This window comes from Rhinolophus hipposideros (assembly GCF_964194185.1).
Source record: "Rhinolophus hipposideros genome assembly, chromosome: 16".
Taxonomy (NCBI): domain Eukaryota; kingdom Metazoa; phylum Chordata; class Mammalia; order Chiroptera; family Rhinolophidae; genus Rhinolophus; species Rhinolophus hipposideros.
Window position 1 is genome coordinate 24520823 of NC_138062.1, and position 13599 is coordinate 24534421.

The 13599-nt window shown below is 36.9% G+C and overlaps 1 protein-coding gene across 1 annotated transcript in view; it reads left to right on the forward strand.

The window, feature by feature from the left end:
• The window catches only part of MND1 (meiotic nuclear divisions 1), a gene marked incomplete at both ends in the record, with an annotated part of 49265 nt that overhangs the window by 10909 nt on the left and 24757 nt on the right, over positions 1-13599 (forward strand). The window contains one exon of the mRNA XM_081077358.1: positions 2252-2400. Within this exon, the coding sequence (XP_080933484.1) occupies positions 2252-2400 (149 nt within the window). The remainder of the gene's footprint in view (positions 1-2251; positions 2401-13599) is intronic.

Sequence of the window (13599 nt, forward strand, 5' to 3'; positions counted from 1 at the left end):
CCACCCAATACATAGCTTCTCCTAATACCAACATCTTGCACCCGAGTGGTACATGTGTTACAATTGATGAACCCACATTGACACATCATAATCACTCTAAGTCCGTAGCTTAGGGTTCACTCTTGGTTTTGCTTATTCTATGGGTTTGGACAAATGTTTAATGACGCCGATCCATCATTATGGTATCATACAGAGTATTTTTACTGCTCTAAAAATCCCCTGTGCTTTGCCTATTCATCCCTTCCTCTACCCCCCCATATATTTTTTTCCACATCTCACATTACGTCAGTAGGAAATGTCCCTAGAAAATAGAATAGAAAATAGAAACTTGGGTAGTTTTAGGCTTTTTATGTGTATTCTCAGATTGCCTCAGCAAAGGCTATTCCAAATTATACTCAAATGCATTTCTTAGAACTGTGTTTTTATTTCTAGAATTTTTTGACATTTCAGTTTGTACTTCTTTACAAGTGAGGTTGAATGTTTTGCATATTTGGTGTTGATTTTATTTATTAAATCTAAGTTTTTAGTAGTTTTTATTCTATTTAGGCATTAAAATGTCAATAATTTCTTGGTACAGTTTTATTTAACAAAAAGTAAGAATTGTTCATGAATTTCAAACATTTGTAAGATATAACTATATTTTTGCATGCTATTTTAAAAAAAATTTTATTGGGGAATATTGGGGAACTGTGTGTTTCTCCAGGGTCTAGCAGCTCCAAGTCGTTGTCCTTTAGTCTTAATTGCAGGGGGCGCAGCCCACCATTCCATGTGGGAATTGCACCCGCAACCTTGTTGTTGAGAGCTCACGCTCTAACCAACTGAGCCATCTGGCTGCCCCGCATGCTATTTTTCAAAACTTTTTTCTGATTTTTAATCTTACCCCCAACAGAAATATCCAATTTATTTCTTTATTGTTTAATGTTTCATAATAGTTTTATTATAATTTTCTTAGCAAAAAAGGCTGTGCATGTTTATTGTTGGAAAAAAATTTTAAATGAGCAAAAAGAAGGAAACAAAAATTGCCTCTTAACCTACCATTCAAAGAGAACCAGTCACATTATTTATTTTTTTCTATACTATATATATATATATATATATGTATATATATATATAGTATAGAAAATATATATATAGTTTTTAAAGATTTTATTGGGGAAGGGGAACAGGACTTTATTGGGTAACAGTGTGTATGTACTTCCAGGACTTTTTTCCAAGTCAAGTTGTTTGTCCTTTCAATCTTAGTTGTGGAGGGTGCCATTCAGCTTCAAGTTGTCCTTTCAGTCTTAGTTGTGGAGGGTGCAGCTCAACTCCAGGTCTAGTTGCCGTTATTAGTTGCAGGGAGTGCAGCCCACCATCCCTTGGTTGAGAGGACGCTCTCCAACCAACTGAGCCATCCAGGAGCTCAGCGGCAGCTCAGCTCAAGGTGCCGTATTCAATCTTAGTTGCAGGGGTCGCTGCCCACCATCCCTTGAGGGACTCCAGGAATTGAACCGCAACCTTGTTGTTGAGAGCCCACTGGCCCATGTGGGAATTGAACTGGCAGCCTTTGGAGTTAGGAGCACAGATCTCCAACAGCCTGAGCCACTGGGCCGGCCCTCTATACAATATATTTTGTATTATACCTTTATTTTTCTATATAATACGTATTGAATGTATATACACCATGCCATTAAATATTTTATAACATAAATTTAATAATAGCATTGTATTCCATTGCAGTAAGATACTTTGAAAAGTCTAGTTATTGTACTGGTTTGCAGTTTTTTACAATTGAAAACAGTGCTTTGACAAGCATCTTTATGCATATCCATCATTATTTTATTTAGCTGAATTTATAAAAGTGCAATTGCTACCTAAAAGGCATGCATGAATCTAAGGTTTTAGATACATACTGCCATATTTTTCCACTCGTGTTGAGAGTACCCATTTCCCTGAATCCTTCATTATATTTTTTAGTTTTTTTTTAAATTTGGTACTCAAGAAATCATATCTCATTGCTTTGTTTTATATTTATTCAATTATTAATGGGGTCGAACATTTTTCTTGTTTCTTGACCATGCATATTTTGTAGATGCTCATTGGTGTACTTTAGTTTTCCTATTGGAGTATTTGTCTTTTTTTGGTTGTTATTTTTAAAAGCTCCTTATTTATTAACTCTTGATGTATATTTGTTGCAAGTATTTCCCATTATTGGCCTTTTAATTTTATTTATGTATCTTAATGTAGAGTCTTTAAAAATTATCTCTTTTAGCTGCTATGTCAGTAAAAGACGTTCTTCAGAGCTTAGTTGATGATGGTATGGTTGACTGTGAGAGGATTGGAACATCTAATTATTATTGGGCTTTTCCAAGTAAAGCTCTTCATGCAAGGAAACGTAAGTTGGAGGTTCTGGAATCTCAGGTAAGCCACCACTGTTACAAATAATAGATTGCCTGTTGATTCATTGATGGTGGCCATTCTGACCGGAGTGAGGTGGTATCTCATTGTGGTTTTTATTTGCATTTCTCTAATGATTAGTGAGGTTGAGCATTTTTTCATATATCTGCTGGCCATCTGTATGTCCTATTAAGAAAAATGTCTCTTCATGTCAAACTATTACATTGTTTTGTACACCTGAAACTAATGAAAAAATAATAGTAGATTGCCTTTGTAAGAAAGAAACTTATTTTACTGAATCTTTTCATGTAGTGGTTTCTGTTAAATTTTTAACATACATTATTTGACTCAAAATCTAAAGATAATCAACATCCCTCTCTCCCCTAAACAATACGAGGACCTTAGAATGTTTTAATTTTCTTCCCACATGCTGTGATATTGTTTTCTAGTATTTTTAGTTCTTTTTAGGTTTATAGGAAAATTGATGGGAAGGTACAGAGAGTTCCCAAATACCACTCCCTTCTGCTTACCAAACACACATTTTCCTTTATTATTTACATCTTGTATTAGTTTTTGTGTGGACATGTGTTTTCATATTTTGGGGGAATTGCTGGGTCATAAGATAACGTGTTTAATTGCTTGAAGAACTTCCAGACTGTTTTCTAAAGTGGCTGCACCATTCTACATTCCTACCAGCAGTGAATGAAGATTTCAGTTTCACACTTCTTCACCAAATTTTGTCATTACCTGACGTTTTGATTTTAGCCATCCTGGTGGATATGAAGTGGTATCTCATTATGGTTTTGATTTCCGTTTCCCTGATAATTAATGAAATTGAGTATCTTTTCATGTGTTTACTGACCATTTATATATCTTTCTTAGAGACATGTCTGTTCAGATCTTTTGCCCATATTTTGTTTCTTAAACATGATGCTGCATTTTTTTCCTACTACAGTGTTTCCCTGAAAATAAAACCTACCTGGCCAATCAGCTTTAATGAGTCTTTTGGAGCAAAAATTATAGTAAAATAAGACCCTGTATATTATATTTATATTATATTACATTATATTATATTATTATATTATAAAGACCTGGTTTTATATTATAGTAAAATAAGACCAGGTCTTATATTAATTTTTGCTCCAAAAGACGCATTAGAGCTGACTGTCCGGCTAGGTCTTATTTTTGGGGAAACCTGGTAGGAAATGACATGCATATTCATCACCCAGCAATTTTTAAAAAAAGTTATGTAATTAAAAACTTTATAGAGGGTAATTTACTTTTAGGCCTTACTGCACTTTCCTGTCTTCATGGGTTTTTGTTCTTTTTTTTATTCTTCTTTGCAAATTTCCTTGTCCTTCGTTTCTACTTAGCTAATTCTAAATGTTTCCTCTCAGACACCTTCTCAAGCTCCCGCAGCTTGAGGATTCATACCTCAGATTTTCAATTCTTTTAATTTTTCCCATGTATAAGTCTTTTTGATTAGTTTTAATAGCTTTATTGAGGAATAATTGACATACAAAAACTACTGGTGTTTAAAGTTTATAAATTAATACATTTGACAAATGTGTACCTTCATGAAACCATCACCAGTGTCAAGATAATGAGCATACGCATCACCCTAAGAGTTTTTTCATTCCCCGTTGTAGTCTTTCCTGCTCTTGCCTGCACTACTATTTCCCTGCCCCCATCTCCAGGCAACTACTGATTTGCTTCCTGTCACTATGCATTAGTTTATATTTCCTAGAATTTTCTATAAATGGAATCATACAGTATGTACTCTTTTTCCTGGCTTCTTTTACTTAGCATAATTATTTTAAGATGTATGCAAGTTGCTGTATGTATTAATCATTCATTTTTATTGCTGAATGGTATTCCGTTGTGTGGATGTACAACAGTTTGTTTATCTGTGATGGACATTTGGGTTTTTTGTCTGTTTTAGTTTTGGGTTACGAGTATACGACTATCAATATATTCTTTGTATGGACGTTTGTTTTCATTTATAATGGGTAAAAACAACCTAGAAATTGAATAGCTGGGTCATGTGGTAGGCATATGCTTAACTATTTAAGAGATTGCCAAACTGTTTTCCAAAGTGCTGTGCCATTTTATACTCCAGTGCCTGGAGAGTTCCGGGCCCTCCACACTCTGACCACTAATGCTTGGTGTGAGACCTATTCTAAGAAGTGTATAGTGATGTCTTGTGGTTTCAGTTTCCATTTCCCCAGTTACTAATAATGTTGAGCATCCTTGCATGTGTTTATTTGTCATCCATATATCTTCATTGATGAAATGTATGTACAGATCTTTTTGCCTTTTAAAACATCGGGTTATTTGCTTTTATTCAGTTTAGACAGTTATGTTTTCTGGATATAAATCCTTTACCAGAAAAATGTTTTCGAAATGTTTTTCTCCCAACCTGTCATTCATATTTTTATTCTCTTAACTGTTCCGAAGAGTAGAAGTATTTAATTTTGATGAAGTCTACTTTATTAATTTGTTTCTTTATGGTTGGTGTTTCTGGTTTTGTACCTTTGCTCTAGGCAATTCATGTCTGAAACTGGGCATAACCGTAGCTAATGAAGTATTTCTTGGTTAACTTCATAAAACTCTTTGCCTTTGAGAAAAAAAGGCCAAATATACACTTTTCATTTCTTTGCTTCTGGATTTAGCATAATCTCTACTTAGCAAGTGACGGAGCTTGGCAAACCTTAACAGAAGTAAGGAAGAGATTCTTGCTAGTACGCTAGTATAGTGAATCTGTTTTTTATTTATCTTTGTTTGTTTGTTTGGTTTTTGTTTTTTTTGTTATTTTTTACAGTGAATCTTTTTAAGAAGTGAGCATAATATCATTGTTTATTTTTTCTGAATGCTTAAGGAATAGAAAGTTCTAATTAGTTACTAATAATATACTCCTCTCCCTACTGGTCTGAGAGTTGGCATCCAATACGTTTTGTGATAAACCCTTCTCTCCCCACCTCTGTTTACAAGTTGCAGGTCAAAGCTTAGTCTTACACACCTGCTCAGAAATCAGAGGTCAAATCAGAGGCTAACACATAAGCAGTAGTTTTAATACCTTTTATTCTGTTCCCTCCAGAAGCAAATGAAGAGCAGGATTTTAATATGTCATTTGTAAAAGGTTGGTAGCCCTTCAGTCAGAACAAGTATTTGAGAATCTATTCTGTGTAATACGTTTTACCACATATCAGAGGTAATTTGAAAAAGTAGAAGTCAAGATCCATGCTTTATAAGAAAGAATTGTAACCTGTGCCGAAGCTAATGCATATAGACATAAAAGAGTGAAATGAAGAGTAAAAAGTGTTATGTGGCTAACTTCTTGAATGAGCGGTAGAGATTAAAAATGCTGCAAGAGATGGTGGGATTTCTATGAAGATAGAAGGCACTCAGTTAATGTTAAATTGAACCAGATTCCAAATTCAAGGTTGCACTGAAGGATTGATTTATTCAACACATTGCCAAAGTAAAATGTGCGCTTCCTTTGAGTTTCTTGTTAATTACTTCCAGATTAGAGTAGGGGGAACTCTTAATTCCTTCCCCCGACCCCCATCATTCTGTTCCGCTTTGGTTCTGTCAGTGATTCCAATTATGTGCTGGAATGTATTCATCTCTTGAGAATAGACTTTTTTTTTTTGGTAGTAGATACGAAAATTAAGTCAGGAAACACATTTTTTTCTCCTCTGCCTTAAGGTTGTGTGTGTTGCTCATTAGTTAAGACTGTCTAAAAGCTTCATGATTATAATTTATGTTTTTCTTTAACATTTTCTAAAATAGCAAACAAGCCATCAATTGTGTGTGCGTTGCATTAACGATTTCTACAGATATTCTCTGTGTGCCTGCTCTGTGCATGCACTGGAACAAGACCTTTGGGCAATATAAAAATCATAGTAGATGTGTTTCCTGTAGAGATAACTTATGCTTCAGTTTGGAAGGGACGATACATACCTTACATAGTTAATCAACTTTTTATGAAAAAACATAGTTGATTAACTTTTTTTTTTTTAAGATTTTTTTTTTTTTATTGGGGAAGGGGAACAGGACTTTATTGGGGAACAGTGTGTACTTCCAGACCTTTTTCCAAGTCAAGTTGTTGTCCTTTCAGTCTTAGTTGTGGAGGGCGCAGCTCAACTCCAGGTCTAGTTGCCATTTCTAGTTGCAGGGGGCGCAGCCCACCATCCTTTGAGGGAGTCAAACCGGCAACCTTGTGGTTGAGAGGATGCACTCCAACCAACTGAGCCATCTGGGAGCTCAGTGGGTGCCATGTTCAATCTTAATTGCAGGGGGCGAAGCCCACCATCCCTTGCGGGACTCGAGTAATTGAACTGGCAACCTTGTGGTTGAGAGCCCGCGGCTCCAACCAACTGAGACATCTGGGAGGCAGCTCAGCTTAAGGTGCCGTGTTCAATCTTAGTTGCAGGGGGCGCAGCCCACCATCCCTTGCAGGACTCGAGGAATCAAACTGGCAACCTTGTGGTTGAGAGCCCACTGGCCCATGTGGGAATCGAACCGGCAGCCTTCGGAGTTAGGAGCATGGAGCTCTAACCACCTGAGCCACCAGGCCGGCCCTGATTAACTTTTTGTGAAAAGTTAATTCACGATGTAGATTTAATTTATGTAAGATTATTGCCAAATACTGTAGTTGCTATGGGTCCTAATTGTTATATGAGTTTAGAGGATGGCAAGATTTTTATAAGTCCATATAGTTAAGAGAGACTTCTTAGAAATGATTATTTTGAGCTGAAAGTTGAGCAGATTTAGATGGGTGGAGGGGGACAGAGAGAGCCACTGATGCTGATATTGACAAGGGCAGCCAAAACTTTTCGAGCACTTGGCTAGGTACAGCTTTAAAAGCTTGTGTTAGTTGTTGGGGCTGCTATAACAAAATACTACAGAGTGGGTGGCTTATAAACAACGGAAATTTATTTCTGTTCAGTTCTGGAGGCTGGTCAGGTAATCTCCTGGGTCACAGATTTCTCATAGTATCCTCATATTGCGGAGCCTCTTTGATTAGAGCACTAATCCCATTCTGCAGGCCTCCACCCTCATGACGTAAGCCCCTTCCAAAGGCTCCGCCTCCTAATACCCTTACCTCTAGGGGTTAGATTTCAACATACGAATTTGAGGGGGGACACAAACATTCAGATCACAGAAGAGCTTTTTTATGTTTTATATCATTTGATTCTTACAACTGCATGAGGTCGGTATTAGCTTCATTTTATAATGAGAAGACTGAGGCACCAGGAGGTTAAATAAGTTGCCCAAGGTGACAGTATTAGTAGATGGGGAGGCAAGATTCAAATCCAGGCATCCTGACGCCATAGTTCTTGCTTGTAACCACAGATAAACAAAACTTTAAAGCAAATTACATTCAGTGAATAGTTGGTGACCAGCTTGGAAAGAATATGCAATTTTTTTCTTGTACAGTAATGGAAAAATAAAGTTAGAAATTAAATTGAGGCCATATTATGGGATGTTTTAGTGGTTGGATTTTATCATATACACCAAACTGGGGAAGCTGAAAATTTTATTGCCAAAATATTTTTAGGGTGTTTTTTTTTTTCTGATCGAGTTGTTTTTAGAAGTTAGATTCTAAGTTTAGAAAATAGAGTTACTACATTCTGATAATAAGCAAAACTTCCCCTATATGTGAATAATATATTATTGTTAACGGTGCTGAGAATATATGATGTAGTAATTTATTTCTGCAAAGTTGAAATCAGTATTTGGGATGGGTAGAAAAAGCATTGTTAAACTAGCCTCTCTAGATAGCTGTTACACAGATGCATTCCTGAAGCCTTTTCTCTTTAACGGGCAAGAAAAGCTTTATGTGGAGATGATGAGAGTGGTAATACATCTTTAAATCTGCTGGTTCTTCTGAAATATATGTATAGTCGTATATGTTACGGTATTTCAGTGTTAGTAAAAATAGCCCTTTGGTTCCACAGAAAGTAGAAATGACCAGACCCTTTTCTCATGTCTTTGTTGTGATTTTATTGTGAATTTTTATATGGCTTAAAATTAATTATATTGTGGGAACTCCCAAGTGAAATAGCATTTCTTTGTATCCTGAAGAATGAGTAGAAATTATTAAAGGTCAAGAGATGGTTTTTTTCTTCTTGATAACTGTTTTAAGAGTTTTGGCTGAAACTTGCTGAATATTCCAGTGTGATAATGATTTCAGTTAGTGTGTGTGTGTGTGTGTGTGTGTGTGTGTGTGTTTGTGTGTGTGTTCGTGTTCTTTCTAATAATTTTTGTAAGGAAAAGCAAGACAAAATGTGTTAGGATAAACAATTCTTCTTGTCATCTGGTTCTCTCCCTTTCTTTTCCCTTAAATATCTTGGCCTTAAAAATGAAGGAACAATCTCAACTTCAAGGGAATGACCTCCTCCGTTTTACATAGTCTTATATTGACAGATGTAAGATGGTGTCCTGTAACACATGACTAGGTAGGAGCCATGTTATAACTACTGCACTTGACATGCTGTTCATACTGAGTTTCCTGGCAGTATGGGAAATAACCGATCGCTACTGATTAGAAATGCTCATTTTTAAGCCTTTTTCTAAAAGGAATGGCATTTCCACTATGCTTTTGTTTTTGTATTCTTGCCCTTGTCCATCCTTCCACACTCCATTCTGACTTGGCTATTCCTTTCCGTTGCTGCTGTAGCACCCTGAGCGTAACTCTGATCTACCATACTATGCTACAGTTGTGACTTTGTTCAACACCATCTCTAGTCAGTTTATATCCTCAGTACCTAGCACAGTTCTTAGCATACGGCAGCTATTTGACAAGTGAATGAGAATGAAAGGAAACAGGATATGAAGTTAGTTTTAATGATAACCATTCCCTGATTCAGAGAATTTCGTTAGTGCTACACCAAGTCTGTATTATAGCAATTTTTAACTGACTTTTTTATTTAAAGGGTCATGGAGATCATACTCTCTTGTTTTCCAGATCTGCTAAGATCTTCCATGGTTCTTCACCCAGATTCTGGTTTGCAACCCATTTATTACTAGTGGAAGGTAGTTTTGGGGCAGATTTTCTAGGAGTCGGTTTGCATTTTGATGTCGACACTGAGCTGGATTTCAGATACAGCGTATTGGTTTCGGGAGACACTAATAGATTCTCAGGATAATTTAAAGATTATTTTTTAAACCAGTTGTTAGAAATGAGTATGTTGAATTCTTTAGTGCCAAAACTGAATAAATGAAGTAGGTTCACTGTTGGACAGTGTGAATAACTTGAAATGTTTTTGAATAAAAATAGGCATTACCTGTGCTGAAATTATTTCAGTTCAGTAATTAGCGAGTGCTTGCTATGTCAGGCATTGTGACTGACGAGAGGCACATCAGGATAAATTAGCAGTTCCTGTCTTCTAAGACCTCACAGTCGTGTGAGACACATGTCAGCAAATCATTGCGATATGGTGTGATATGTGCAGGACTGATGAAGATGGTGATACAAAAAAGGGTGATAGTTAATTCTGCTGAGGAAAACAGTTAAGGAAGGAGACATTTAAATGTGGGTTCTGGAAACATGTATGGGAGTTCATCAGGGAGTTATGGTGAGGAGCATTCTGGGTACAGAGACCAGTATGTTAAGGCAATATAATATAGGGGTTCAAGAGTGGATTCTAGATTCAAACTCAACTTCTTCCATTTACTAGAAACCTCTTGTACCTCTGTATTCTCATCTGTAAAATGATCCTAATATTTTTTACTTCGCAAGGTAGTTATGACAATTAAATGTTCTCTGTGAGCTGCTTACAGCAGTGACTAATACACAATAAGTGCTTTAGCTTTTGTTATTATAGGCAAACCCCGGATGTGTGTAGAACTACATGCTGTGCGAGAGAATCCTGAGTTATTTTGTACCACTCAGTTGTGTGTGAGGGGTGAATGGACTCCAGCTAGATTGGTAGGCAGGTGCTGATAACGAAGAGCTCTGTGTAGCTAAGTTGACGGCTTTTGAGTGGGAAGTGAGATAATGGCCTTATTTTAGAAAGATGGTTCTGTTGGCAGTATGGATACTCCTCCCCCGGAGTGTACACTGAAATTGTCCAGCTAAGCGAGGATGAATCCTAAACGAAGACACTGGCCCTAGGATTGGGGATAATAGACAGACTATGGAGTTTAAGAGGTACAATCGACAGTCACTAGTCGTGTATACTTCGAGTCTATAAAGTTCAGATTTTAAAGTAAGTAGAATAATTTTTAGCAACCATAGATTTCCCCTTTGTTGCCTGTCTTTGTGTGTGGATGGGGAACATATGCTGTCTGTTGATATTCTCTGAAAGTCTGGTTTAGGTAGCATTGATAATGATAATGATTAAAATTCATGCTTAATTATTCCTGTATAATATGTGATATTTCTAAGACTGAATTCCAAAAAAAAGTAAGGTTACTATAATCATTACTACTTTTTGGAAACCGTCTTTACTGTTGTATGTTGTGGACTGGAAGGAAAAGAAAAAGCTATGGGCCAGAGAGGAAGGCTTCCAGATCAGGTACACAGTAGTTGGGGCAAAAACTAAGGTAGTGCTTGTTGATTTATGCATGCATTCAACAACATTTATTAGTCTCTGCGTGTCTCAGTAACTGCATTCCATGCTGGGGATAAACATGGTTGAGTTATCCCTGCCCTCAAAGCATATCTGCTGTGGAAATCAGGAATTCTATAAAAGAAATAAAGCACAAATAAAGCACTAAACTCTGCTGAGGAGGAGAGGATACAAACTTCCCAGAAGAAAAGGTTTTTGAGATGGGTCTTAATGGATATATATCCCTGGTTAATGAACAGGTTGGAGTTTGGTCGTTTGAGGAGTAAAAAGAACTGTCCAGCACAGCATGTAAACACTCTAAGATAAAATAAATGGCATTCAGGAAGCTGTGAACAATTTGGTATAGCTGGGGTGTAGGGTTACAGAAGGGGTAAGAGCAGGTTATAGGCTCGCCAGTGGCAGGAGCTAGATGACAGAGAGCCTGAAGGCCAGGCCGAGGAATCTGGACTGCGCTCTTCAGGGCTGGGAAAGCACCCGGTGGGCACTAAGATAACGACTGTAGCTGATGGGAGAAAGTGAAGACAGGGGACGGGAACACCAATTCAGAATTCTGGGCCAGAGACGGTCGCAGTGGAGATGGACAGGAAGGGAGAGATTTGAGCGATACCAGTATGTAGAGTCAACAGAGGTTTGAAACCAACTGGGTGTGGAGAAAAGGGAGAGGGAAAAAAACCTAAGGTATCTACCTGGTTTGGGTGACTAAATTGATAGTAGTTTCAGAGTCTAGAAGCCACAGAGGAGCAGGTTTGGATAATGAACTGAGTTTTGAACATACTGAATATGAGCTGCCTGTCAGCCATTCAGGTAGAGATGTCCAGTAGGTAGCTGAATATGCGGGTATGCAGCTCAGTGCAGTGGTGTAGACGGGATAAAAACTGGGAAATCAAAAGTATGTAGGTGGCAGGGGAAATCGTAGGAGTAGATGAGCCTTCCCAGGAAGAATGTGCAGAGCAAGAAGGGACGGGGGACAAAACACTGGGGACCAGCCTGGGGATGGATCCCTAGTTCGTCAAGGGTAGTTATCTGGATTTGAGTTATTTTTCCTTATTTCAAAAATCTTAGCAGAAGACATATATTTGCTTAAGATGGGGCTGCATAGGCTAGCTAAAATCTCATGAATGGTAGTTTCACTAAATGGTAGTTTCTCAAAAATGAGATTCTAGTGGAAGGAATAAACAAACCCTTCTTTACGATTTGGGAGACTGGAATATTATTTTAAAGCCTAGATTTATATCAATGAAATATGTTAACACTAGGTATTTCATATCAATTTTGAGAAGTTCTTACTGGTGTCATTCATATATATTGTGAAATGTGAATCTTACTTGGCCCATTTTCCTGAGGTGAGGTATTAATATTCTATGGAACACACTTTGGGAAATGCTGTCCACCTTTATGGGTTTGCTTCAGCAAATAAAACTGTTTACTGCCTTAGACTACTTTCTTATCGCCAGACCTGATGTATGTTCTATGTTGCTACAAGAAATAATCTTGCCAGTTAGCAAACTACATCCCAATGTGTTCAAAGCTCTACTGATTAAGTATATCTGTGTGGAGTCTCAAAGAGCTCATCCATAATTTCTTACCCATAACAACTCCATTACAAGCCATTTAAATGTGGTAGTCAACTTTCTATTAGTGTATGTATAATGTATGCTTTGTGGACTATCCATCTGCTCTCATATTGTAATATTTTTAAATATTGACATTTACATTTTTCTTTAATAAATTTGAAAAGTATTCACTGTAGAAAAAAGTAAAGAAAAAGGTTAAATTATTTGCAATTCTGTCATTTAAAACTAATTACCATTGATATTTTGCTATATATTCTTTTTTATATGCATAAATCAGGATATTTTCAGCCACAAATAATGGAAAAGTAGTCCATGTTGGCTTAAATACTAGGGGTTCTTTATATTACATAAGAAGCTTGGAGGTTTGGCCTCTTTCAGGATCATCACACATTGGTATCAGAGGTTTGGACTGGTTTCTCTGACATTGTTTGGCTTTCCCTTTTTGGATGCAAGTAGCAACTACAGCCACTAAATGTACCCTTGTCAATGTCCAGTATCTCCCTCTCTTTTTATCCAGGAGGAAAATCTCAGAATTCCCCCTTCTCCAAGTATGCTTCCTTTTATGTCTCATTGGACAGGTCTGAAGAACGAGTATATGAAGGGTGGGTAAGCCATCATAGTTCACCATCTGAGACCTAAAAGGGACCCATTGTCTCTGAGCACATTTCCATCCCAATCTGAACAGAGTTGGGGTTCTGTTTACAAAGAAAGGTTTTAGAGAAGCAGCTAACAGGGTCTGCAAAATTTCAGTTGTATGCATTTAAAAGTTCTTTAAATTGAATGTTTTTATTCTCTATCATCTTAGATAATCAAGAGTTAAATATGTTGAAATTGAGTAACTCAAAAATTGTGGGTGGGTGATGGAGGGGAAATATATAAACTAAGTATTTTTATTGGTAAATAATTTAAAACAATACAAAATTATAACAGTTAATATTACAACTGTGAGACTTGTTAGCAGTTCCACGATAGGACTTAAAAGATTTATTTTTTTATATTTGTTTTGCTTTTTTAGTAGGTAGCTTTGGGCGAGGCTTCCAAACCTTCCCCGAGGAATTATTCTCCTTTGC